The 19407-nt window shown below is 51.9% G+C and overlaps 3 protein-coding genes across 24 annotated transcripts; 2 read left to right on the top strand and 1 right to left on the bottom strand.

Moving 5' to 3' along the window:
* Window positions 1-2083: 2083 nt before the first annotated feature.
* On the top strand, window positions 2084-3545 carry RNASE13 (ribonuclease A family member 13 (inactive)). Its single transcript, XM_008528838.2, has one exon. It carries the CDS (start codon window positions 2084-2086, stop codon window positions 2543-2545), a length of 462 nt encoding a protein of 153 aa, XP_008527060.1. The 3' UTR covers window positions 2546-3545.
* A 671-nt stretch (window positions 3546-4216) lies between these two features.
* On the bottom strand, window positions 4217-10228 carry TPPP2 (tubulin polymerization promoting protein family member 2). Of its 2 annotated transcripts, XM_070585417.1 has the most exons (5): window positions 9934-10228; window positions 6316-6450; window positions 5660-5901; window positions 5258-5411; window positions 4217-4494 (listed from the first exon to the last, which is right to left on the bottom strand). In XM_070585417.1, exons 3-5 carry the CDS (start codon window positions 5830-5832, stop codon window positions 4306-4308), a joined length of 516 nt encoding a protein of 171 aa, XP_070441518.1. In that variant the 5' UTR covers window positions 5833-5901; window positions 6316-6450; window positions 9934-10228; the 3' UTR covers window positions 4217-4305. The 2 variants fall into 2 exon arrangements, with proteins under 2 accessions (XP_070441518.1, XP_008527057.2); XM_008528835.2 differs by lacking the exons at window positions 6316-6450; window positions 9934-10228 and adding an exon at window positions 6099-6245.
* Window positions 8456-18433, top strand: NDRG2 (NDRG family member 2). Of its 21 annotated transcripts, XM_070585270.1 has the most exons (18): window positions 8461-8548; window positions 9739-9782; window positions 11364-11430; window positions 12155-12235; window positions 12559-12600; window positions 12981-13086; window positions 13317-13437; window positions 13621-13683; window positions 14648-14708; window positions 14924-15010; window positions 15205-15261; window positions 15436-15539; window positions 16045-16089; window positions 16388-16439; window positions 16687-16734; window positions 16977-17012; window positions 17149-17200; window positions 17441-18433. In XM_070585270.1, exons 4-18 carry the CDS (start codon window positions 12161-12163, stop codon window positions 17605-17607), a joined length of 1116 nt encoding a protein of 371 aa, XP_070441371.1. In that variant the 5' UTR covers window positions 8461-8548; window positions 9739-9782; window positions 11364-11430; window positions 12155-12160; the 3' UTR covers window positions 17608-18433. The 21 variants fall into 21 exon arrangements, with proteins under 21 accessions (XP_070441471.1, XP_070441371.1, XP_070441407.1 ...); XM_070585306.1 differs by lacking the exon at window positions 9739-9782; XM_070585324.1 differs by lacking the exon at window positions 12559-12600 and having other exon boundaries at window positions 8470-8548.
* Window positions 18434-19407: the final 974 nt, after the last annotated feature.

Genomic DNA, 19407 nt, shown 5'->3' with positions numbered 1-19407 from the left:
AGCAGGGATGGAGATGCAGTTGGAGACGTGGTGGGGGCCAGGTCATGGAAGATCTTATGTCCTACAAGGTGTAGAGCCCTACTAGAGTTGGAGTGTGTGTGGCGTCCAGGAGAAGTGACAGCCTGAGCAGAAAAAGAAATAGGAATGGAAGGGACAGGTTTAGGAAAAGTTTACATAAGATTGTCAGGGCTGTGTGACGGCTACGGCATGACTCATGGTCTACTGAGGACTTACCATGTGCCAGGCACTGGGCTGAAAGCTCTTAATATACATCTTAATGTAGCTCAATACTGCCGCAAGGTATAAAATATTATCCTCATTAACAGACAAAGAAATTGAAGATTATCGTGGGGTTTAGTAAACTTAGATTGATGGTGCACAGCCGGTAAGCAGCAGAGCCAGGATTCAGCTTCTGGTCTGTTTTACTCAAAAGCCTTGTTCTTAACCACCATGCAGCCACTGCCTCCCAACAGGTGGGCTTAGGGAGAGGGAGGGGTCTAGGATCACTCTCAGATTTCATGCACAGGTAACTGAGGAAACCAAGATAGACAACACAGGAAGAGAAGCCAATTGTGGGGAGGGCAGGTTCAGTTTTGGATTCTAGTTTGTGCTGTCAGAAAGAGCAAGTTTAGGGGGGCTGTGAATGAGGAACACCGGGACGTCTCTCTGTGTCCCGCTCCTGAAATACACACTGACCTTGGAGCACTCAGGGTTCCGTGTTCTGACTCCGCACTCCCGCTCTCCAGGACAAGAGCGGTAGGCTCTCCTAGAAGGAAGCCCACAACCTGGACAACACTCTGCAGGGAGGCAAAGCTCAGAAGCCTCTGGAAGTCAAGGACTGTGGCTGGCAGGCGTAGGGAGCTAGCTCCTTTGTTCTGATAAAGGGCCAGGTATTGATGAAAAAGAAAGTTAGGAGGCCAGCTTTTTCCCAACATGACAAACTACAAATCTGATCTGCGGGGCTCAGGTGGCCTGCACTCCCTCAAGTCCGGGCTGTGCTGTCTAATCCAACCTGACACCTTTGAGGTTTAGAGTCACCACGCATAAATTTCCAGGAGGGCTCAGACGCTGACAGGGCCTGGGGTTACAGGTGAGGGAGTCAGTGTGATTGTGACTAGAGTGAAGGTGACAATGGGGACTGTGGGGGGTCCAATAGGGGTGTTTGATTCTCAGCCCAGCACTCTGGTGGGAGGCCCTTATGTGGTGTGCCTGGCCTCCTGGGCTCCTGTGAGTGGGATAAGAGTGGCAGACCCTCTGTTCTCTAAGGGTCAGGAACAAGCAGCACTTTGTTCTTCAGAAACACGACAGTACTTTCCTTCTTACCTTTCCGCGGGAGCAGGGCCTATGGACCAGAGAAAACATCAAAGAAAGCCCAAGAACTTAGGGTCTTCTGGCAAGTAGGTCAGAACTCAGTGTTCTGGTGACACCAGAAAGGAGGAGACCAGATAGCAATGTCTCTTTCCTCCCACCCATCCAACCCCCTCAGCACAGGAACTCCTCAAACTCAGGGGACACTCCCTCCTCCCAGACTAGTCTTTATCCAGAAACCTTTCTAGCTTCTTCTCACCTTCGGGCTGTCCTTGGCCTCAGGCAAGAATCATCCCTGCCCCTGCCCTGCTGTCTTCCAGCTCTTGTCTTTCCTCCGGAGCAGTCGGAGGATTGGAGAATCAAATTGGAGAATCGTAGCTCAGCCTGTTCCTTCTATTACCTCTGCATTTTTTACCAGAAGAGCTGACAGGGCCAGCAGTAATCAGGAAGAGTCACTCACCCAAGGACCAGCTGGACCTCTTATTCCGTAAGTGTTACAGCTCATGGACTGGGTGAGGCTGAGACCCTGAGTTGGAACAAGGGAAAGGAGGGAATGGCTGAAGGTGGCTGACCAGCTGAGTGACCTTGGGCAAGTGTCTTTTCTCTCGGGGGCATAAGGAATTGGGCTGGATGATCTCCGAGGTACAGCCCAGCTCTTGGGGTATAGGTGAAGGCACAGAAGGAAGGCTGGGGTAATGCTGGTGGCTCCAGGAAGAGGCAGACAGCCACCCTAGGCCCACTGCCTCCAACCACCTAAATTCTTCCAGCAGGAGGAATGGCACAAGCTGTGGCCTGGCTCCTCTTCCTCCAGCTTGTTCTAGAAGAAACTCAGGTTGTGGACAGCAAGTTGCAGATTGCTATCAAGAACTTCCGCACCTTACACATCGACTATCCCATGGTTAACTATCCAGAGGGTTTCCAGGGCTACTGCAATGGTCTGATGGCTTATGTGCGGGATGTAAAGCAAAGCTGGTATTGTCCAAAGACCCATTATGTGGTACATGCCCCCTGGAAAGCTGTCCGGGAGTTCTGCAAGTACAGTGAAAGCTTCTGTGAGAATTACAACGAATACTGTACACTCACCCATGACTCCTATCCCCTCACGATCTGCTCTCTGGGTTCCATACAACCTCCCACCAGCTGCCGCTACAATGGCACACTAACCAACCAAAGGCTCTACCTGCTCTGTTCCCGAAAGTATGATGCTGAACCCATAGGTATCATTGGCCTCTACTAAGGAAGGGAGGCATTCATTCTGTACCACCTCCTACTGCCACCACAGACCAGCCTGTCCCCATTCCCTAAACTCTGACCCCTGGTACAACCCTTCCTCCCTGACTTCGAGAGCAGGTAGGGTCCTCCCAAGAGACTAGGGAGGTAGGAAAAATGTCCAGAGCTTTGGTCACCATGCAAAGTCTTACTGTCATCTGGTCCCAACTTGTTTACCTCCCCCTCCTCTATCATACTCCCTCTCCCACAGACAGTTTTACCTACCCAAGAAGCTGACTGTGTCCAGTTGGCAGTAACTGTCCATCCACTGAGCCAGATCCTGAATACTGGATGGAGGCCCAGAGCCTCAGCTCGCACCATGGCAACAGGCACCCAGCTAGTCTCAACTTCCCATCCCCACCAGCCTTCTCTTCTCAGTCTTCTCCATTTCCTTATGACTCCCTCTACTCACTCACCCACACAGTCAGTGTCTCTAGCTATAGGAAACTTCCTGGGACCCTTAGACTCATTTCAGCCTCACCTCCCCAGAACCCATCGCAGTTCCCAGTCTGCTCCTCTCTATGAAATCATTATCTTCTCTTCATGTAACCTGTTCTTTCCTCCCTCCTTCTACCATGGAGCCCAGTGCAGTCTCTTCCCCACGTTTCCAACCTCCTTTAGTCACCCTGCCTTCCTTTCTCTGATCTCTTTTCCTTCCATCCTTCTCACCTTGGCTCGCTGGAGTTTCTAGTTATTTTTTCTGACCCATCCCCCCAAAGATTCCTGCGTCCCTTTCCTTCTCAAAGCTCCTCCTGACAACCCCCAAATTCCAGGATCTGCTGCTGACAAGACAGGGGTGAGGTGGGCCTAGCCGTAGTCACAGAAGGTTTTAAACCACATCTGAGTTGTAAGATATAACCATTGGATGAAACTGAGTGAAGGGTACATGGAACCTCTCTGTATTATATTTGCATCTTTCTAAGAGTCTATGATCATTTCAAAATAAAAAGATAAAAAACATATCTGAATTAGTTCTGATTTCATTCCTCTCTCCTGGAGTGCACCAGAACTCCTACTCTTGGAGTACTGCAGGCCCCCACCTCTGGCCATCTTCCTAGACTATCCTTAGCAGTCAGTAGTCTCTTCCATTCCATGTGTTCCATGACAGAGGTGGGGTGGGGGAAAACTCAGTTCCAGGTTGGGTGTTGAAAATAGATTCTCCCTTCCCTCCAACTCTAGAGCAAACTCATAGTAAGAGTCAGGCTAAGTAGAGCCTTGGCCCACCCTCGCTCACTTCTATTTCTCCCCCAACAAAACCTGGATTGCCACAGATGAAGCAGATGGAGAGACAGGGAAGGGTCTAGTTGGTGACATCTGGATCATGCTATGTCAAATCAGGACTTGCTACCCCTCTTTGGGAGGTAGAGGAGGTTGAACACCAGCACTGTGCGAATGCAAGTAGCAAATACTTTTGCCTCCACATCTGGTTCATCTCATCTCCAAATATAGTCCTCAGTCCTGTTCTTAGAAGCAGTTGTTGAAGGAAATGCTAACTTATGGTTGGGAGTCATGAGGCTAAGTAGGGTAAAGGGTGTTGAGCTGGAAACCCCTCCTTCTTGGGCCTTCTTTTCTCTTCTCTTCTTTCTCTACCAGTGGGCCCAGTGATCCCTCAGCCTGGTGGAAGACAGAGCTCATTAGCTGCTGCACACACAGATGTTTATTGTTCCCCAAGTCCTTGGTGTTAAGGATGCAGGATCAAGGTCTGGCAGGCTGAGATGAGGCTACTCACTAGTTGCTGGCCTTCTTATCATAGGTGCCAGCACCCTTGTAGCCACTCACATAGCCTGAGTTGTCAGTCACATCTTCCCGTCCTGCGATGCCCTTGCCTTTGCCACTCTCATCAAAGCGCTCCTTGTGGGTGCCCGTGTACTTGCTGGTGTCTGTCAGCCGGCTCACCGCCCCCACCATCGTCATTTTCTGCAAGCCAAGGAATGATGGGTCTGATCTCCCCTCCTCCCTCCTCTCCACTGCCACACCCTTCTTTAAAGACGGCCCTTGATTCTGCAAGTGCTCAGAGCTCTTGCACTCCCTGTGTCATGGTGCTGTTTTCAAGGTCCAGAGGCAGCTGTGAGGAGAAACTGGGGCAAAGGCCATCTACTCCTGAGGGAGGAGGAATCTGGGGTATGGGAATGAGTGGAGGGGGATGGATTTTTCTGCTTCCAGAGGTGGTATTTTGACCAGGCTGCTGCCAGAGGACTTCAACCCCAGACACAATATGCAAGGTCCCTCCTACTGGGAAGGCCCTATTTGAAACCTAGAGTAGAAAGTGCTTTTAGTAGAGAGGGGACAAATAGGGTGGGTGAGAGGCAGGAAGTCAGAGATTAGACCTTCTATAAGAGCAGGAGGATGAGTGGGGATCAGGTACCAAGTCCTCTGCACTCAGCCTCCCCCAATTCCACCAGGCCCTAGTTGCCTGGATCAGATACTGGAGACTTGGGAATGAGTCTAAATTTCACTGCTAAAATAGCTGTGGACCTCGGGCAAGTCACTTCCCCTGTCTGGACCACCGTTTCTTCGCCTCTGAAATGACTAGATTGATCTCTAACGTCTTCCAATACCAACACTCTCCCTACAATATCAGAGCTGGCAGGGGTTAGGGACATGGGAGGGCAGGAGGGGAGACAGGAACAGCAGGGATTTAGGGAAGTGGTAAAGGTTCAAGAGGAAAAATGTCACTCACAGTAACACCAGTAGTAGCTGGATCCTTGCCCTCCATGAGTTTATAAATGTCCGCAAGGGCTTCATCTGGGTTCTTCCCCTTGAACCGCTTCTGGCCCAGTTCTTTCACTGCCTCTTGGAACTGTTGAAAGGTGATGGTTCGGGCATTCTTGGCCCTGGTCAGTGAGACAGAAATCCAGGAACTCTAGAACATGCACTAATCACCTTCCAAAGTCCAACCCTCCCCTCTCTCAAGACTTGGCTTCTTGACACTGCAAGTCTTGAGGACAGCGAATAGAACAGTGCCAGGTACCCAATAGGTGCACAGTAGACCTATTACAAACGTTCTGCAACATGAACCCTTCCATGTCCATTGCCTTGTTTGTTCTCCTCATCACTCCCACTCCCATCTTTCATCCCTTACTTGACTTTGCTGAACACGATGTCTACATCAGTGGAGGTGACCATTTTGCCGTCCATGATGCCACAGTCTTTGCACAGCTTGGAAAAGTTCTTATTGTTCATTTCAGTGCCAGTGCTTGATGATTCTCCAAAGACAGCAAATCTCTGGAATGTTTTCTCTGCTTCTGATGCCATGGTCAACTGGAGGTAGGGGAGGACAGTAGGGAGGGAGACTCGGGGGTGAAGCAGGAGGGGAAGGGAGGACTGTGGAGTAATGAGGATGGAGGTTAACATAAAAATCAGATTCAATAACAGGAAGAAACCCCTTCTCCCTAGTCCTCTCTCTCCTTTCCCCCCTTACTCCCATCCCACCTACCCTTCCCAGCACTGGGGATACTAGTGGGGATCCTATACACTGAATAATCACCACCACCACCCACTTCCCCACCACTTTTGTGTACCTAAGAGTGCCCGGATGGTGTCTGACCCTTCCCAGCCTTCACATGTAAGTGTGTGCAGATATGTGGGGGCTAGCTAGCTGGGGAGACTTTGTGGCAATGGAGAGACAGAGGGAGGAAAGGGAAGCTTCTATGACCTCAGCAGTGTTTATGTGACATCACCTCCAGCCCCAGCTACAGCCCTAGTCTTTGGGGGAGGGGTCTTTTTTGTTTGCCCTACCTTGAATGCTGTATTGAGCAAGTTGCCAACTTTCTGATCTCTCCAGATGACCAAACTTCCTTATTATTTCAGCCAGCTTGACCCAGTCCTCTGAGTCCTGGTCAAACTCTCCTATGCTCTGCTCCTCAACAAAAACTGAAGAAAGCCCAGGGAAAGGGTTAATAAAAACAGATTGGTATTGGTCTAACATTGCCCTCCTTTCTAGTCTCTAGGTCCAGGTGTAATGACCAACATGGAAAATCCCACTAGCTTTGGTAGACCAACGTTAGTAAGAACTTTAAATGGCTTCCAATGTTGGGCCCAACACGGAAAGAGCATAGGGCTTGGAGTGTAACACATCTGGGTGGATCAGGGTGAAATAGGTCAGAGTGAGAGTGAGTCTCAGACTCTGAAAATCTTCCAGATAAGTTTCTGTGCAAGTCAAGGATGATCCTCAGAGGTTTCTCTTTGGCCTTTTCTCTGGCCAGAAGCCATATAGATAGATGAACTTCAGGGATCTTAAAATAGTGCAGCTGGAATGGTGACTTCCTTCTCCTTCCTGTCTAACCATCAACAGTTCCTATAAATGTTTTTTCTTTGTCTTATACATTCATTCCTTTCCCTCCATTTCCTATTACTCTCACACTTATTCAAGTCCTTGTCATCTCATATCTAGTTGATTATCCTGGCTTCTAAGTGACCTCTTTCCTGAGTCTAAATGCTTTGCCTCCACCCATACCATAATCCACCTCCATTACCCCCCCCATCAGATTAATTTTCACAAAACTATTTTTTATCCATTACTTCTACTCAAGAACACTCTATGGATCTTCAGTGCCAAACCTTTTGGCCTGTCATTCAAGGAAGTTCACACTTGGCCCCAATCTTCCTTACCAAACAGCACCCATCTCTCATCAACGTTATTCTTCATCTGGGGCCATAATGGCCTAATCACCATATGCTTGAGAGGCTACCTGTAGTGGAAAGAGCCTAGCCTTGGAGTGAAACAAATCTGAGTGGGGATTTGAGTCCTAGATAAGTCATTTACTAGCTGGTTGGCCTTGGGAAAGTCACTAAACATCTCTGAGCTTCCGTTTCCTCATCTGTACAGTGAAGACAATAATACTTATCTTATAGTATTAGGGGATAATAAATGGGAAGTACCTTGCACATAGTAGCTACTATTCAATTGTTCAAAGTAATTTGTATATTTCTGCCCTCAAACTTTCCTTTATACTCTGTCTCTTCCTGGATAGAATGCCCCTCTCTCCCACTCAAATACTCCGTGGTTGCATTCCTCATAAGCTGGTTCACCCTATGAACAAAACCCTTTTCCTCCTCTGTATTATACTAAGATAATGGTTCCTAGCCTGTGGGTTACAGCCTCTTAGGGTGAGGATTTCTGAATTACTGCAAGGGCCTCTGGAATCTATATGTACACAGAAGATGAAATGTCAACTGAATAAATAGAGTGCTATGCACATGTAGGTATTACTACATACATAAATGTTGTGATTATCAAAATACTGTACAAGCTTATTTGAAAGTACTGCTGAATTCATGGTTTTTCTCCATCAGGGGATACTAAAACCATCATGTGGGAATGGAAATCTCTGATCTCCCATTTGAGAAGGGTGGGAAACTACTGCCATAGGCCTTACTGTCTAAACAATTAATCGTATATATATATCTATCATTTTTCTTCACGTTTTCTATCTTTATACCTTCTCTCAACTACTTGATCATAAGCTTCTAGAGAGGGTATGACTAGACTTCACACCTCTTTGAATTCCATCTACACAGCGGCTTGCACATAGCAAGTACATAAAACTGTTACTTAGTTGAAGGTATAGTTTGAAGCTGCTTCTGGCCCAAGAGAAAGAAGTTAGAGAGAGAGATTATCCTTGTAGGGCCACTAACACTTGGGCTAGGCTGGGACCTGCCCTGACAGAGAGGAACCCTATCTTAGGGCAGAAGCAGACTTATTTCTGCCTGCAGCAGGCTGAGACCCCTAGGCCCAGGAAACAAACAGATCCCAGTGGAAATTTCCCATCTCCTGTCTGCCCGCCCCCCTGCATAGGCCCCTTATCAGGTTCCCCCTGAGTCATCCTGACCCAGAGACGAATTTAGATGCTGGAACCCTCAGGTCCTTCCCTCCCCCACTCCAAGTAAGCTGACTTTAGACACATCAGAGAAAGCCACAGGCAAAAGTTCTCCCTCCAGGCATTCTTTCTCCCCAGTTCCTGTAGAGCTGGTGAGCTCTCTCTCTCTTGTCCTATGCATCTTTATCTATAATCTTAATTCCAGCAGACTTTTCCTTGCCCAGGAGAGTGTTAAACTGCATGGGGGGGAGAGGGGACTAGGCGAGGAGCCAAGGTGCCCAGCTTCTGTGCCAGTCGCTGGGGAAATAGTTATGAAGGGAGCGGGGGAAGGGAACAGAGGAAAACTTGGGTGCTGGAAACTGGGGGATGTAAGGGGGTCCTTTGGATTTGGGGTTGTTGAAAGCTGGGCTTAATCCTGACCAGTTCTACTCTGGGTCACCTCCTCCCTCTTGGCCCCTCCTTCTTTCCAATAGACGCTGCCAAGTGAGGATGAAAGGGGCATTGATGTTCCTTGGATGGGAGGGGGGGTTGTGGGTGGTAAGGGTGGTGGGTGGGGGGGTGGTTCCCAGGCAGGAGGGGGGAGGACAATTTGGGGGTCTTGTCGGCGGGGGGGGGGGACAGGCTGTGCTGGTGTTGCAGTTGGCAGCTCCAGTTCCATTGGTCATTGTTCCCAACTGGCCTGGCGCCCAGCCCCCGAAACGGCAACTCAGGAACCGAGCTGAAAGAGGATGGGGTGGGGACCTTGGGGGAGGGGAGCTGGAAGGGGTGCAGGTGGAGAGAAATTCAATCTGACTTTCTATTCCCTAAGACAACTCTGAATTCTCTTAGCCACATAACTATCCCATTCTTGGTGGCCTTCCTCTCAGGGTCCCAGGGAAGGTGCATCTAGGTGGGGGGAGAGCAGGGCGGGCGAGTGAGGAGTCTAGGATGGCAAACCCACCCAGGCCCTGAGAGAGGCGCAGCAGTCCCTAAGAAAATCACCGCCTGGGCATTGCGATTCAGCCCAGCGGAGCTGGTCTCACCATCCATCTCTGGGCCGAACTAGGAGGGGTTAGCGTCCAAGCCACAGGGTCTCTTGGGTCCCAGCCCGGGACACTGCGTCCTCCCCAAGCCCCTACTCCACCCCCGCGGAGTTAACTCCGCCTCTGCGCCTGTTTACTCTGGAGTCAGAGCCCCTGGGGGTCCCTGGCCCCTCCTCCGCTCCCCCCCGCCTTGGGGCCTTGACCCGGGAGTCCCCGTTGGCCATCCTCTCCCCCCCTTCCTGCGATCTCCCTCTATTTATAGCGGCCCCCCGCATTCCCCGCCCCCCCCAGCCCCCCCGCCTTGTTTTTCAACTTCTCAGGGAGCAGCCAGAGAGCAGGAGTCGGGACGCAGCAGAGAGAAGAGGTACTAAGACCCTGGGCGCCCCGGAGTTGGAACTCCTGCGCCCCCGACGTCCCCCCCACCTCTCAGTCAGTGCTGGCACACCTGCCCCTCCCAGCGGGCGAGACCCCCGCCTTCTCAGCGGCGATCCCCGCCCATCTCCTCCTCCCCTAACCTAGCTCTCTGTTTCCGGGCGGGCGGAGTCGAAATCGTGGGGTATCAGCACCCTGGGTTCGTCTCCTCGTTCCCCGTCCCCACCACTGAGTCTGGGGGCGAAGGAAGGAGCCAGAGTGCGACAGGCAGATCCAGGTCACGGGTAGGGGAGGTGCTGAGGGCGGACGTGGGGATCCCCCGCACGACTAAGGGATCCCCACACACCCCACAGCCACCCCATTGCGGGGGGGATGTTGTGCGGAGCGCGAGCGGAGCCTGGGAGCACCCAGCACTTTGCTTTCCTTGGAGTTCCCTCCGGCCCCCAGCACAGCCCCTCCCGGAGCGCCAGGCAGGCTGGGGCGGGGTGAGGGGGGGGGGCGTGTTTACTGGGGGTCTGGGGCGGATCCGCAGGCAGCCGTCGGCCCGTGGGCGGGCTGGGGCGGGCCGGGGGCGGGTCTGTGGGGAGCCCAAGCCCGGGCGGGCCGGACAGTCAAAGGCAAGTGAAGGTGGAAGCGGCCGCGGCGGCAGCAGGTAGGGGGAGGGGCAGGCGAGGGGCCGCCGGGCCTGGAGGGCGCCAGGCGGGCGGGTGGGTCCTTTGATCGCAATCCCTCGGAGCCGAGCGCTCGCGGGAAGGCGCCCGCAAGGAGGGGGCCCTGTGCTGCTGCGCACAAAGGCGGAGGCTCCGAGACCGGCGGGGCGTGTTTGGGGCGTGCGCGAGCTTGTGCCCAGGGTCCAGAGCGCTTCGCGCGAGGGTGTCGGTCCCCATGCGCACGGGCAGCGTAGGGATCCATAGCGACAAGCCCCGGGTGCTGGGCCCAGTCAGTCCCATCCGTCGTACCCATCCGTTCCCACCTGGCGCTCGGCCCTTGCGGGTCGTCGGGGAGGCTAGGAGGAGATTTTGGGACGGCCCTCTCCCTCTTTCTCCACTCGTGGGACCTACTCCGAGAGTGGGTGGAGAAAAGAAGCAAAGGCACGAGGCTTTTAAAAATTTGTTTTTGGATGGTGGTTGGAAACAGTCATGCTCTGCTACCCTCGTCTCATTCGAGAGCTATAAAAAATCTTGGGGATCCTCTAGTCCCCACTTCTAGTTTGCAGATAGGAAATTGAAGCCATGAGTAGTAACTGACTGGGGCAAGGTCACGCTGGTAGCTGCAGAGCAGGGACTAGAATCCAGAGGTTCTGACACAAGCCACCTCCTTTCTTCCACATCAGCACTTCCTTCTCTCCTCCCCCCAACCTGCTCCCCCAGGCCCCTCCTGCCTCTATTGATTCTAGTTGAAGCCTGGAAAAGACCTGTTCATTGGCCCGCGGGGTACAGATTGGGGAGGGTTAGTGACCCGGGGAGGGTTGATGACCCAGGTAGTCTAGGTCTTGGCTGAGGCTTTCTGTCCCTAAAAGACCCAGGGTCTGTCTGTCTCCCGTGTCATTCACCTCATTGCCTTGTTTCCTCAGACCCCACAGCCAGCAGGAGTGAGAACCCTGACCTCTAACCCCCCTGCATCCAGCCAATAGGAGCCCAGTAAGTGACCCCACCTCCAGGCTGCTGGTTCTTTGCGTTGCAGTTCTGCACAGGTGCTGTGCTCCTCCTGTGCCCCACTAATGTTGAATGTATGCTAATTTATTTACAGCAGGGAGGGAGAGTCTTGGGAGGAAGGGAGGCATTGGGTCAGTTGGACACAGATGTCCCTTGTCCCTCTTTTCTTTTTTCTCTCCTCCTCCTTTTGGTCATGTTACTCAGGTCATTTTTAGCCTCTTTCCCTTTGAGCTGCTGACCTTGGGGCCTTAGTTGAAGGTCACAGTCAGTTGTGAACTCTCTCTACCCGTCCCTTATTAACTTTGGAGTACCCAGTGACTGAGCCAGGAGTTTCACTCCCTACCTAAATGGGAGTGTGGGGTGGCCCCTAAATATAGGCTGGGAAACTCGAGCTGCATTGCAGCCCGACCCTGGTATTTCCATCCAGATAGGGGAGGGGGTCTGGAGGTGTGGGTGTGCGGGGAGCAGTGGGGATGGCCAGTCTGAGAAGTGCTGTCCTGACTCCTCTTCCACAACCCCTCCTCCCCAGTGGCCTGAACATGGAGCTGAGGGGCAGGAAAGGCTCTGTGTGTGTTCTGGAGTAGTCTTCAGCTCCTGGGACCGGCTGCACTCTGCATTGTCCTGTGCTGAGAAAGGAAGCCAAGTGTTCTAGGAGATGTGGGGGTGTTGAGGCAACCTCTCTAGTCTCAGTGTTTCCTCACCCTGCCAGGCCACCATGGCGGAGCTGCAGGAGGTGCAGATCACGGAGGAGAAGCCGCTGTTGCCAGGGCAGACACCCGAGGTGGCCAAGGTTATTAGAGACTCTTGGACTCCCAGGCTCGAATTCCAGACCTCCAAGCATCCGCTCACCTCCTGCCTTCCCCATCCATGATCTCGTTCTAACCCACACCCCTACTTTCTCCACCTCTACCCCTGTCTCTCTCCCCATACACAGTTGGGAGTCCAGGCTTTGTCCTCTCAGTACACTAACCTTCATCCTCTCCATGTCTCTTTTTGTCATCTCTTTCTGTTTTTGGTCTCTTTACCTACCTCTCTTTATCTGTGTCTGTCTCTCCATCTGTGACTCTATGTGGCTGTGTGTTTCTGTGTTTATCTGTGTGTGTCTCTCTCCAGGAGGCTGAGTTAGCTGCCCGAATCCTCCTGGACCAGGGACAGGTAACAGCTTGGGGCAGTCCCAGGGTGGGAGGAGGGGCTCTCCTCTCCCCCAGGAAAGAGAGTCTCCACCTGGCTCTTTCTCCTCTCCTTCTGTTCCAGTCCTTTCCTGTACCCATCCCTCCCCTCTCCTTCCGTTCTCCTCCCTTCTCAGAGTTCCTTGATGTTCTCCAATCTTTCATTATTCTTTTCCACCCTCTAAATCATCTTCCACTGTCATTTTTACCTAAACGAAATTCTTGCTGGTCCCATTTCTATTTCTTTGTTCCCTTCTCCTCTCTTTGCCCCTCCCCCCGCCTCAACTCCTCGAGTTTTGTGGAGCTCCTTCTGCCTCTTTTCCTCTCAGCCTAACTCCTGCCTGATGGTGACCTGTTTTCCTGCAGACTCACTCTGTGGAGACACCTTATGGCTCTGTCACTTTTACTGTCTATGGCACCCCCAAAGCCAAACGCCCAGCGATACTCACCTACCATGATGTAGGACTCAACTGTAAGGAGCTTCACTTCTCCTCCCGCTGCTGTCTGGGAAGAGGCTGGGGGGCAGGGTGAACCCCACTGTAAGGGGCAGGGTCAGCATGAGCAGGAAGGGAGCCATGGGGCATGTCAAGGAGAAGTTCTCTCCTAGTCTGACTGTGGCATGAAAGAAAGAGGGTGGGTTCTGACTTGGGGACACTTTTCCCTGTCTGATTCTACTGTTGGGGTGATGGGGATTCTCTTCAGGTAAATCTTGCTTCCAGCCACTGTTTCAATTCGGGGATATGCAGGAAATCATTCAGAACTTCGTGCGGGTTCATGTGGATGCCCCTGGAATGGAAGAGGGGGCTCCTGTGTTCCCTTTGGGGTGAGAATTAGCTCCCTCCCTCCTCACCAGACCGGGAGGCCCAGGGCAAGTGTGGGGAAGATTGGACCAGGGGAGGAGGAAAGAGGGGGCAGTGGAGGTTCTTGGAGAGGATGAGTAGGACATCCTGAGATGGGAGGAGTGGGGGCAGGTTGATAATTTCCTTAACATTCCTCTCTTCCCCAGATATCAGTACCCATCTCTGGACCAGCTTGCGGACATGATCCCTTGCATCCTGCAGTACTTAAAGTGAGAGGCCTGGGGACCCCTCCAAACCAGAGTTCTCTTCCCAGCACAAAGTGGCTCTTAGAACTCCTGTGTCCACCATGGCTCCTGGGCGAGTTTTGGCCTCTGGGCTAGATATAGCCTTCCTCCTCTGTGCTCCCACCTGATTGTTGAGAGGAATGGGGATGTGTTTTAAAAACTGACTTGAGACAGCTGAGTAGCCCTAATAGATGGAGGAAAGGAAAAGGAAGGGTCTATATGTGGCCCTGCTACAGGCTGAAGAGGAGCTTCCTGATTAGGATGCTAGAGAGGAAGAGAAGGGGGTGACAGTCTCTGAGGAACCAGATAGAGCTGTTTCTTTTCCTCCCACTCCCCCCTCCTCCATACTTACACCTGGTGACTGGGAAACCCTGTGTGTAAGGAAGTGTGGGAGAAGGATGAGAAAGCCAGGCGAGGCCTCCTTGGTATGCACACCGAGTGCTGATGGCTCCTGGGCTCTGTCCTTTGCTTGGCTTTTCTTGGGCACCAGGGGCCCAGGCATCTCTGGGTCACTTCTTTGGCTCTGTTTCCTCCATTTTCCCTGTTGTTCACTGAAGTTGTGTCATTTTTTACATTGTGCTTCAAGTTCCCTTCTTCCTAGTTCCTCTGGAGGAACCAGGAACTAAAACAGAACAAGTTGAACTAGCTCCTGAAAGTGGAAAATGGACAAAGAGCTACATAGGAAAACAGTGTCTGGTTGTTTGGTAGATGGGTGTTTCTTTTCAAAACATTAGCTCTCCAGGAAGGAGCTGGGGACAGACTTCAGGGACCTACACTGACTACCAGTGTCAATTTTTAGCTACTTCGCACCTTCCTTTTCAGCATCCCCCAAAGGAAGGCCCCTGTCTGTTCTCCTTTGTGCCTGTGGCCTTAGGACAGAGGGTGAGGAGTTTGGAGAGCCAAAGCTTTGGACACCAGGGCCCATTAGACATACGTTTCCCTTTCACAGTTTCTCCACAATAATTGGAGTTGGTGTGGGAGCTGGAGCCTATGTCCTGTCGAGATACGCTGTAAGAAATAAAAAACCCCGGATGAGGGAAAGGCAGTCCAAGGCCCATAGCAGACTGATTAGGAGAGTACTGTTTGCTGGTGTGTGTTTGGGGGGAGGACGTGGGTCCAAGGGTGGTGAGGCAGGCCCCGTGGGAGCTAAGAGTGGGTGGAGCTCAGTGAGGAGGGGATAAGGCCGTGCCTGCCTCTGACTTCCCTTCCTTCTGCTGCCCCTCAGCTTAACCACCCGGATACAGTTGAGGGTCTTGTCCTCATCAACATTGATCCCAATGCCAAGGGTTGGATGGATTGGGCAGCCCACAAGGTTTGGAGGGGCCTGTGTGCTGAGATCTAGGGTGGGGGTTCCCCTTGAATGGGTCCCCTTAGGCTCTACCAGTGTAACTGATTGGCCTGTGAACTTAAAGGGTGGGAGATGGAACAGGAACGAAGCTGTGTCACTTTGCCTGGGTCTCTTCTCCCCATAATGTCCTGAGCTTTCTCACCTGCCCTTCCTCATAGCTAACAGGCCTTACCTCTTCCATTCCGGAGATGATCCTTGGACATCTTTTCAGCCAGGTAAGTGGCTGTGGAAGATGGAGGAAGAAGAGGGACCAGCAGGGACTTGAGTGCTTGGGGTGACTTCCTTGGCTGGGACAGGATCTGGGGAGGGAAGGAGGCTTGCCTCTCTGCATCCAGTAACTGTTGACTTCTCTTCCCAACCCTAATTTCTCTCCCTCTTCTTTCCTTCAGGAAGAGCTGTCTGGAAATTCTGAGTTGATACAAAAGTATAGAAATATCATTACACATGCACCCAACCTGGACAACATTGAACTGTACTGGAACAGCTACAACAAGTGAGTGGGCAGTGTGTGTGCATGCGTGTGCACGTGCTCACAGGCAAGAGGAATGCAGAAGCAATACCGGAAGGCGAGAGGAATGTAGAAGCAGTACCTGGGGGTCACGGGGAGGCCCGGAGGAGGAGGGGGCCATCTAGGAAGTGGGTGGCGTGCAAGGAGGGCAGGGTTTGGTGTGCAGCTGGGGCAGCTGCAGGTCAGACCCAGTGGGAAGAATGGTGAGGAGCTGTCCCCCTTTCTCCTGTTGACTTCCCTTGGATTTTTGTATTCCGAGAAGTAAGATGATCTCCTGTCCTCATGCCCATCCTCCCCTTTCTCTACCCTCTGACCAAGGATCGTGCTTGAGGCCTGCCTGCCACCTTCTCCTTCCATTGCCACTTTTAATCACCAATATTTGACTATAATTTGGGGGAGGAAGATAGCTTCCTCATGGAGAGATAGTGTATATCTGGATGGAGAGCATCACCTGCCTAAAATTCCTACTCCTTGTTTAACCCCCATCTAGCCGCCGAGACCTGAACTTTGGGCGCGGAGGTGACATCACCCTCAAGTAAGTCTTGAAGAGATAAAGCTTTACCTCTCTCCCTACATCTTCCCTCGGTGCTTATATCCTTTAGAAGAAGGAATGTCTTTTGCCAGGGAATTGTCTTGTTACCTCCCACCCCATCCTGTTTGGCAAATCACCGCCCTCTAGGTCTTCCCCCTTTGAATCCTCTTGGTGGGGTCAGCGGGCTCCAGAAGGCTGTTCCCTCTTTGGAGCCAGACATTTTTCCAGCTGCTCTCCTGGGAAGAGGTGAGTGAGGAAGTGCCAGGGGCTCACTGCCTCCTCCCCGACACTATGCCTCTAGGTGCCCCGTGATGCTGGTGGTAGGAGACCACGCACCCCATGAAGATGCAGTGGTCAGTAGGGAATTTTGGGGTGGGTGAGGGAGGGTTGCACTGTTGGTGGTCAGAGGGGTCTCTTGCCAAGAGGCAAGCTCTTTGGGACAGGGAGAGCAACTTTGGGGCATAAGAGGTTGATATCTGGTAAGAAGGAAATGGATAGGGGGCTGATGGGAAAGGAACTCGGGTCTGGGTCCTTGGGTCCCTTGGATGGGAGGGGCGACAGGGAGTGTGACCTCATTCATTCAGCCTCCTACTTACTCAGGTGGAATGTAACTCAAAACTGGACCCCACCCAGACCTCCTTCCTCAAGGTCAGTAACCCTACTCCATGCCCAGCCTGACCTGGTCCCCTGTCCAGAGCCGTGTATCCTCTCTAGATTCAGCTTCTGGGCCTCCAGGGTCCTGCATGGGAGGAAGTCCAGTGGATGAAGTAAAAAAACTCCTAAGGGCCGGGAATTGGGAAGCTAGGGGAGAGAAACCCTTGCCTACCTCTCGCATCGCTCATTTTATTTATGTGCGTATCACTTTTTCTGGGTGGCTTTCTCCTGGACAGATGGCCGACTCCGGAGGTCAGCCCCAGCTGACTCAAGTGAGTACCCCAGCCATCCATGGCATGGACTATATGTTTTGCCACACACCGCATCCCCAACTGGCCCCGGCCTTGGGCTCTAGCTCAGCTTCTAACCTCACCTCACTGTCTCTCTCTCATCCTCTTACTTCCACAGCCAGGCAAGCTGACCGAGGCCTTCAAGTACTTTCTACAAGGCATGGGCTACAGTGAGTATAGGGGTCAGAGGCTATAATGAGGACAAGGGATTGTTGCACAGGAGGAGGGATGGACACTGAGGGAGAGGAACCCTTTTGGGCTAATTCCTGAACTAACCGCCATCTGCCAAATCAAGCTCATTGACCCCTAGCCCCAATTGTAACTCTCGTCTCCACTCAAGCCCCCACCTCTGAGTTGCCAGCCTCTCTTCCCCACCTCCTGACTACCTGCTTATCCTTCTGTCTCCATAGTGGCCTCATCTTGCATGACTCGCCTGTCCCGGTCTCGCACAGCCTCCCTGACCAGTGCAGCATCCATTGATGGCAACCGGTCCCGCTCTCGCACCCTGTCCCAGAGCAGCGAGTCTGGGACTCTCCCTTCGGGGCCCCCGGGGCACACCATGGAGGTCTCCTGTTGAATGACCCTTGTTGCCCTGGCGTGGGACCCAGCCCTCACCTCCCCCAGCACTAACCTGGGAGGTGCATAGGGCACTGGGCCAGAGTGAGCAAGGGAGAAGGGGCAGATTATGTGGGGAGATGACCTTGATCTTTGATTGCTACCCTAACTTTGACCTCTAACCTGTGATTCCCCTCAGCTCCTGGGAGAGATGTCCTAATATCTCTTAGGGACTCAAATCCCTAAATTATCCCTCTCCCTCATTTTGGTGTTAAGGCGGGGAGGGCATGTATCCCCTCTCCCTAATGTAGGTGTCCGTAGATAAGGGATAAGAGATTGTTGTAGTTGTCCATGGTGCCTCCACCAGACTCTCCCTACTTATCCCATTGTAAGGGTAGGGGACTTGGGCTGGGGCTCCATTCACCAAAGCGGATATGGCCTCTCATTAACCCTTCAGATCTCTGAAGGTTATGGGCCTAAATGAATGTGAGTCAGGGGAGGCTTGCTTGTGGGTTAGTGGTCCTCAGGATGTGATAGAAACATCCAATGTGTGAAATGGAAGTTGGAATGAGAGGTAGTGGGTAATGAACAAGTATCGGGAAGGATTGGAGCTGGGGCAGTAGGAAGGGGCCTGGGGCCATTGGCTGCACTAACTTTGGTAGCTGTCTAGACAGTGTGTGTCTAGAGTGGGAGCGGGGAGGGAGTCTAACTGGGGTAGGGCTTCTTGGGGCTTGGCATAGGGGTGGGAAGGGCTACCTTGGGGCTCTGACCACAGTGTGTTATGTGTGGAGGGTGCCCTCCTGTCTTCCACAACTTCTGCTGTAACAATAAACTGTAGAGGAAGCTGAGCACCATTCTTCTACTTTGTCTGGGTATGCCTGCATCTTGCCCCTTCTCCTGTCTTCACCCTTCAACTCTTACCTTCTCTTCTCAAAGTAACATAAACTGTGGGAGAGGGCTTATAATAGCATAAACACTTCACAAAATGTGAGTGCGTAGTCACTAGCCCTTATGCTGGTAGAATGGTATTCTTTTTGATATTGGTATTATTTCCAAGTTTTGGAAGAGAGGAGCTCCTTAGGTCTTAGAAGACTTCCTTACTAGTTACGGATAGAGAAATAGCTTAGGATTTCAGAGATGACACCAACATCCTGGTCTCACAGGAGGAAGTACGGAAAGCTGACTAAAGTGCCCAGGGACATCTTGTGACCCACCTTCCTGCATGATCCTCCCTAGGGGTCACCAAGGTTCCATTTTAGATGTTTCAATACAATCAGTAGACCAGGCCTCATGCAGTTACTAGAGGGCTAGGCTTGCTCATGTTTGATCTCAATCTGAAGACTCCTTCAGGAGACTCACAGAAACAAGGACTTCCTCTCAGGAATTCCTTCTCCCCTACAAATCCAAAAATTTGGGGAGTTAATTAGACTATGTTTTTTCTGAGAAGCTTTTCAACAAGTATGAACAATAATCATCAAGGACTTCAGGTATTTTGTGGCTGTTGCAGGCTGATTCTTGGGCTTTTGGGGCACAAAAAGTAAAAACAAGAAGGCACTCATTGAGTGTTACTTGTGAGAGTACTGTGGGTAGAATATTACAAGGCCATTTGTCAGATTATAGAACCCCACAGGCAATTATACACTTTCCTCAATGAAGCTGAGCTGAGGACTAAGGCAGCTTAATATTTAGTGCTGACACACTGACTTCATGGAAGTAGGGCATGGAATATTCCTTGATTCTTGAGTTCATCATTCTCAGGATGGAGTCTATTTTAAGTGCAGTAGGCCAGGATCAGAAGGGGGCAGGGGCCTTAGGTGACTAG

The sequence above is a fragment of the Equus przewalskii genome, chromosome 1, assembly GCF_037783145.1.
Source record: "Equus przewalskii isolate Varuska chromosome 1, EquPr2, whole genome shotgun sequence".
Taxonomy (NCBI): Eukaryota; Metazoa; Chordata; class Mammalia; order Perissodactyla; family Equidae; genus Equus; species Equus przewalskii.
The sequence above is the reverse complement of the archived record's forward strand: the minus strand, read 5'-3'. Positions and strand labels throughout refer to the sequence as shown.

Bases quoted from the DNA above. Each gene is read 5' to 3' on its own strand.
- RNASE13 (XM_008528838.2), top strand. From the start codon at position 2,084: ATGGCACAAGCTGTGGCCTGGCTCCTCTTCCTCCAGCTTGTTCTAGAA.
- TPPP2 (XM_070585417.1), bottom strand. From the start codon at position 5,832: ATGGCATCAGAAGCAGAGAAAACATTCCAGAGATTTGCTGTCTTTGGA. The intron at 5,412-5,659 runs GTAAGGGATGAA...CTCACTGACCAG, and splicing joins ATCGTGTTCAGCAAAGTCAA to GGCCAAGAATGCCCGAACCA. The intron at 4,495-5,257 runs GTGAGTGACATT...CTTGGCTTGCAG, and splicing joins CAGCTACTACTGGTGTTACT to AAAATGACGATGGTGGGGGC.
- NDRG2 (XM_070585306.1), top strand. From the start codon at position 12,161: ATGGCGGAGCTGCAGGAGGTGCAGATCACGGAGGAGAAGCCGCTGTTG. The intron at 13,087-13,316 runs GTAAGGAGCTTC...GATTCTCTTCAG, and splicing joins CCATGATGTAGGACTCAACT to GTAAATCTTGCTTCCAGCCA. The intron at 13,684-14,647 runs GTGAGAGGCCTG...TCCCTTTCACAG, and splicing joins TGCATCCTGCAGTACTTAAA to TTTCTCCACAATAATTGGAG.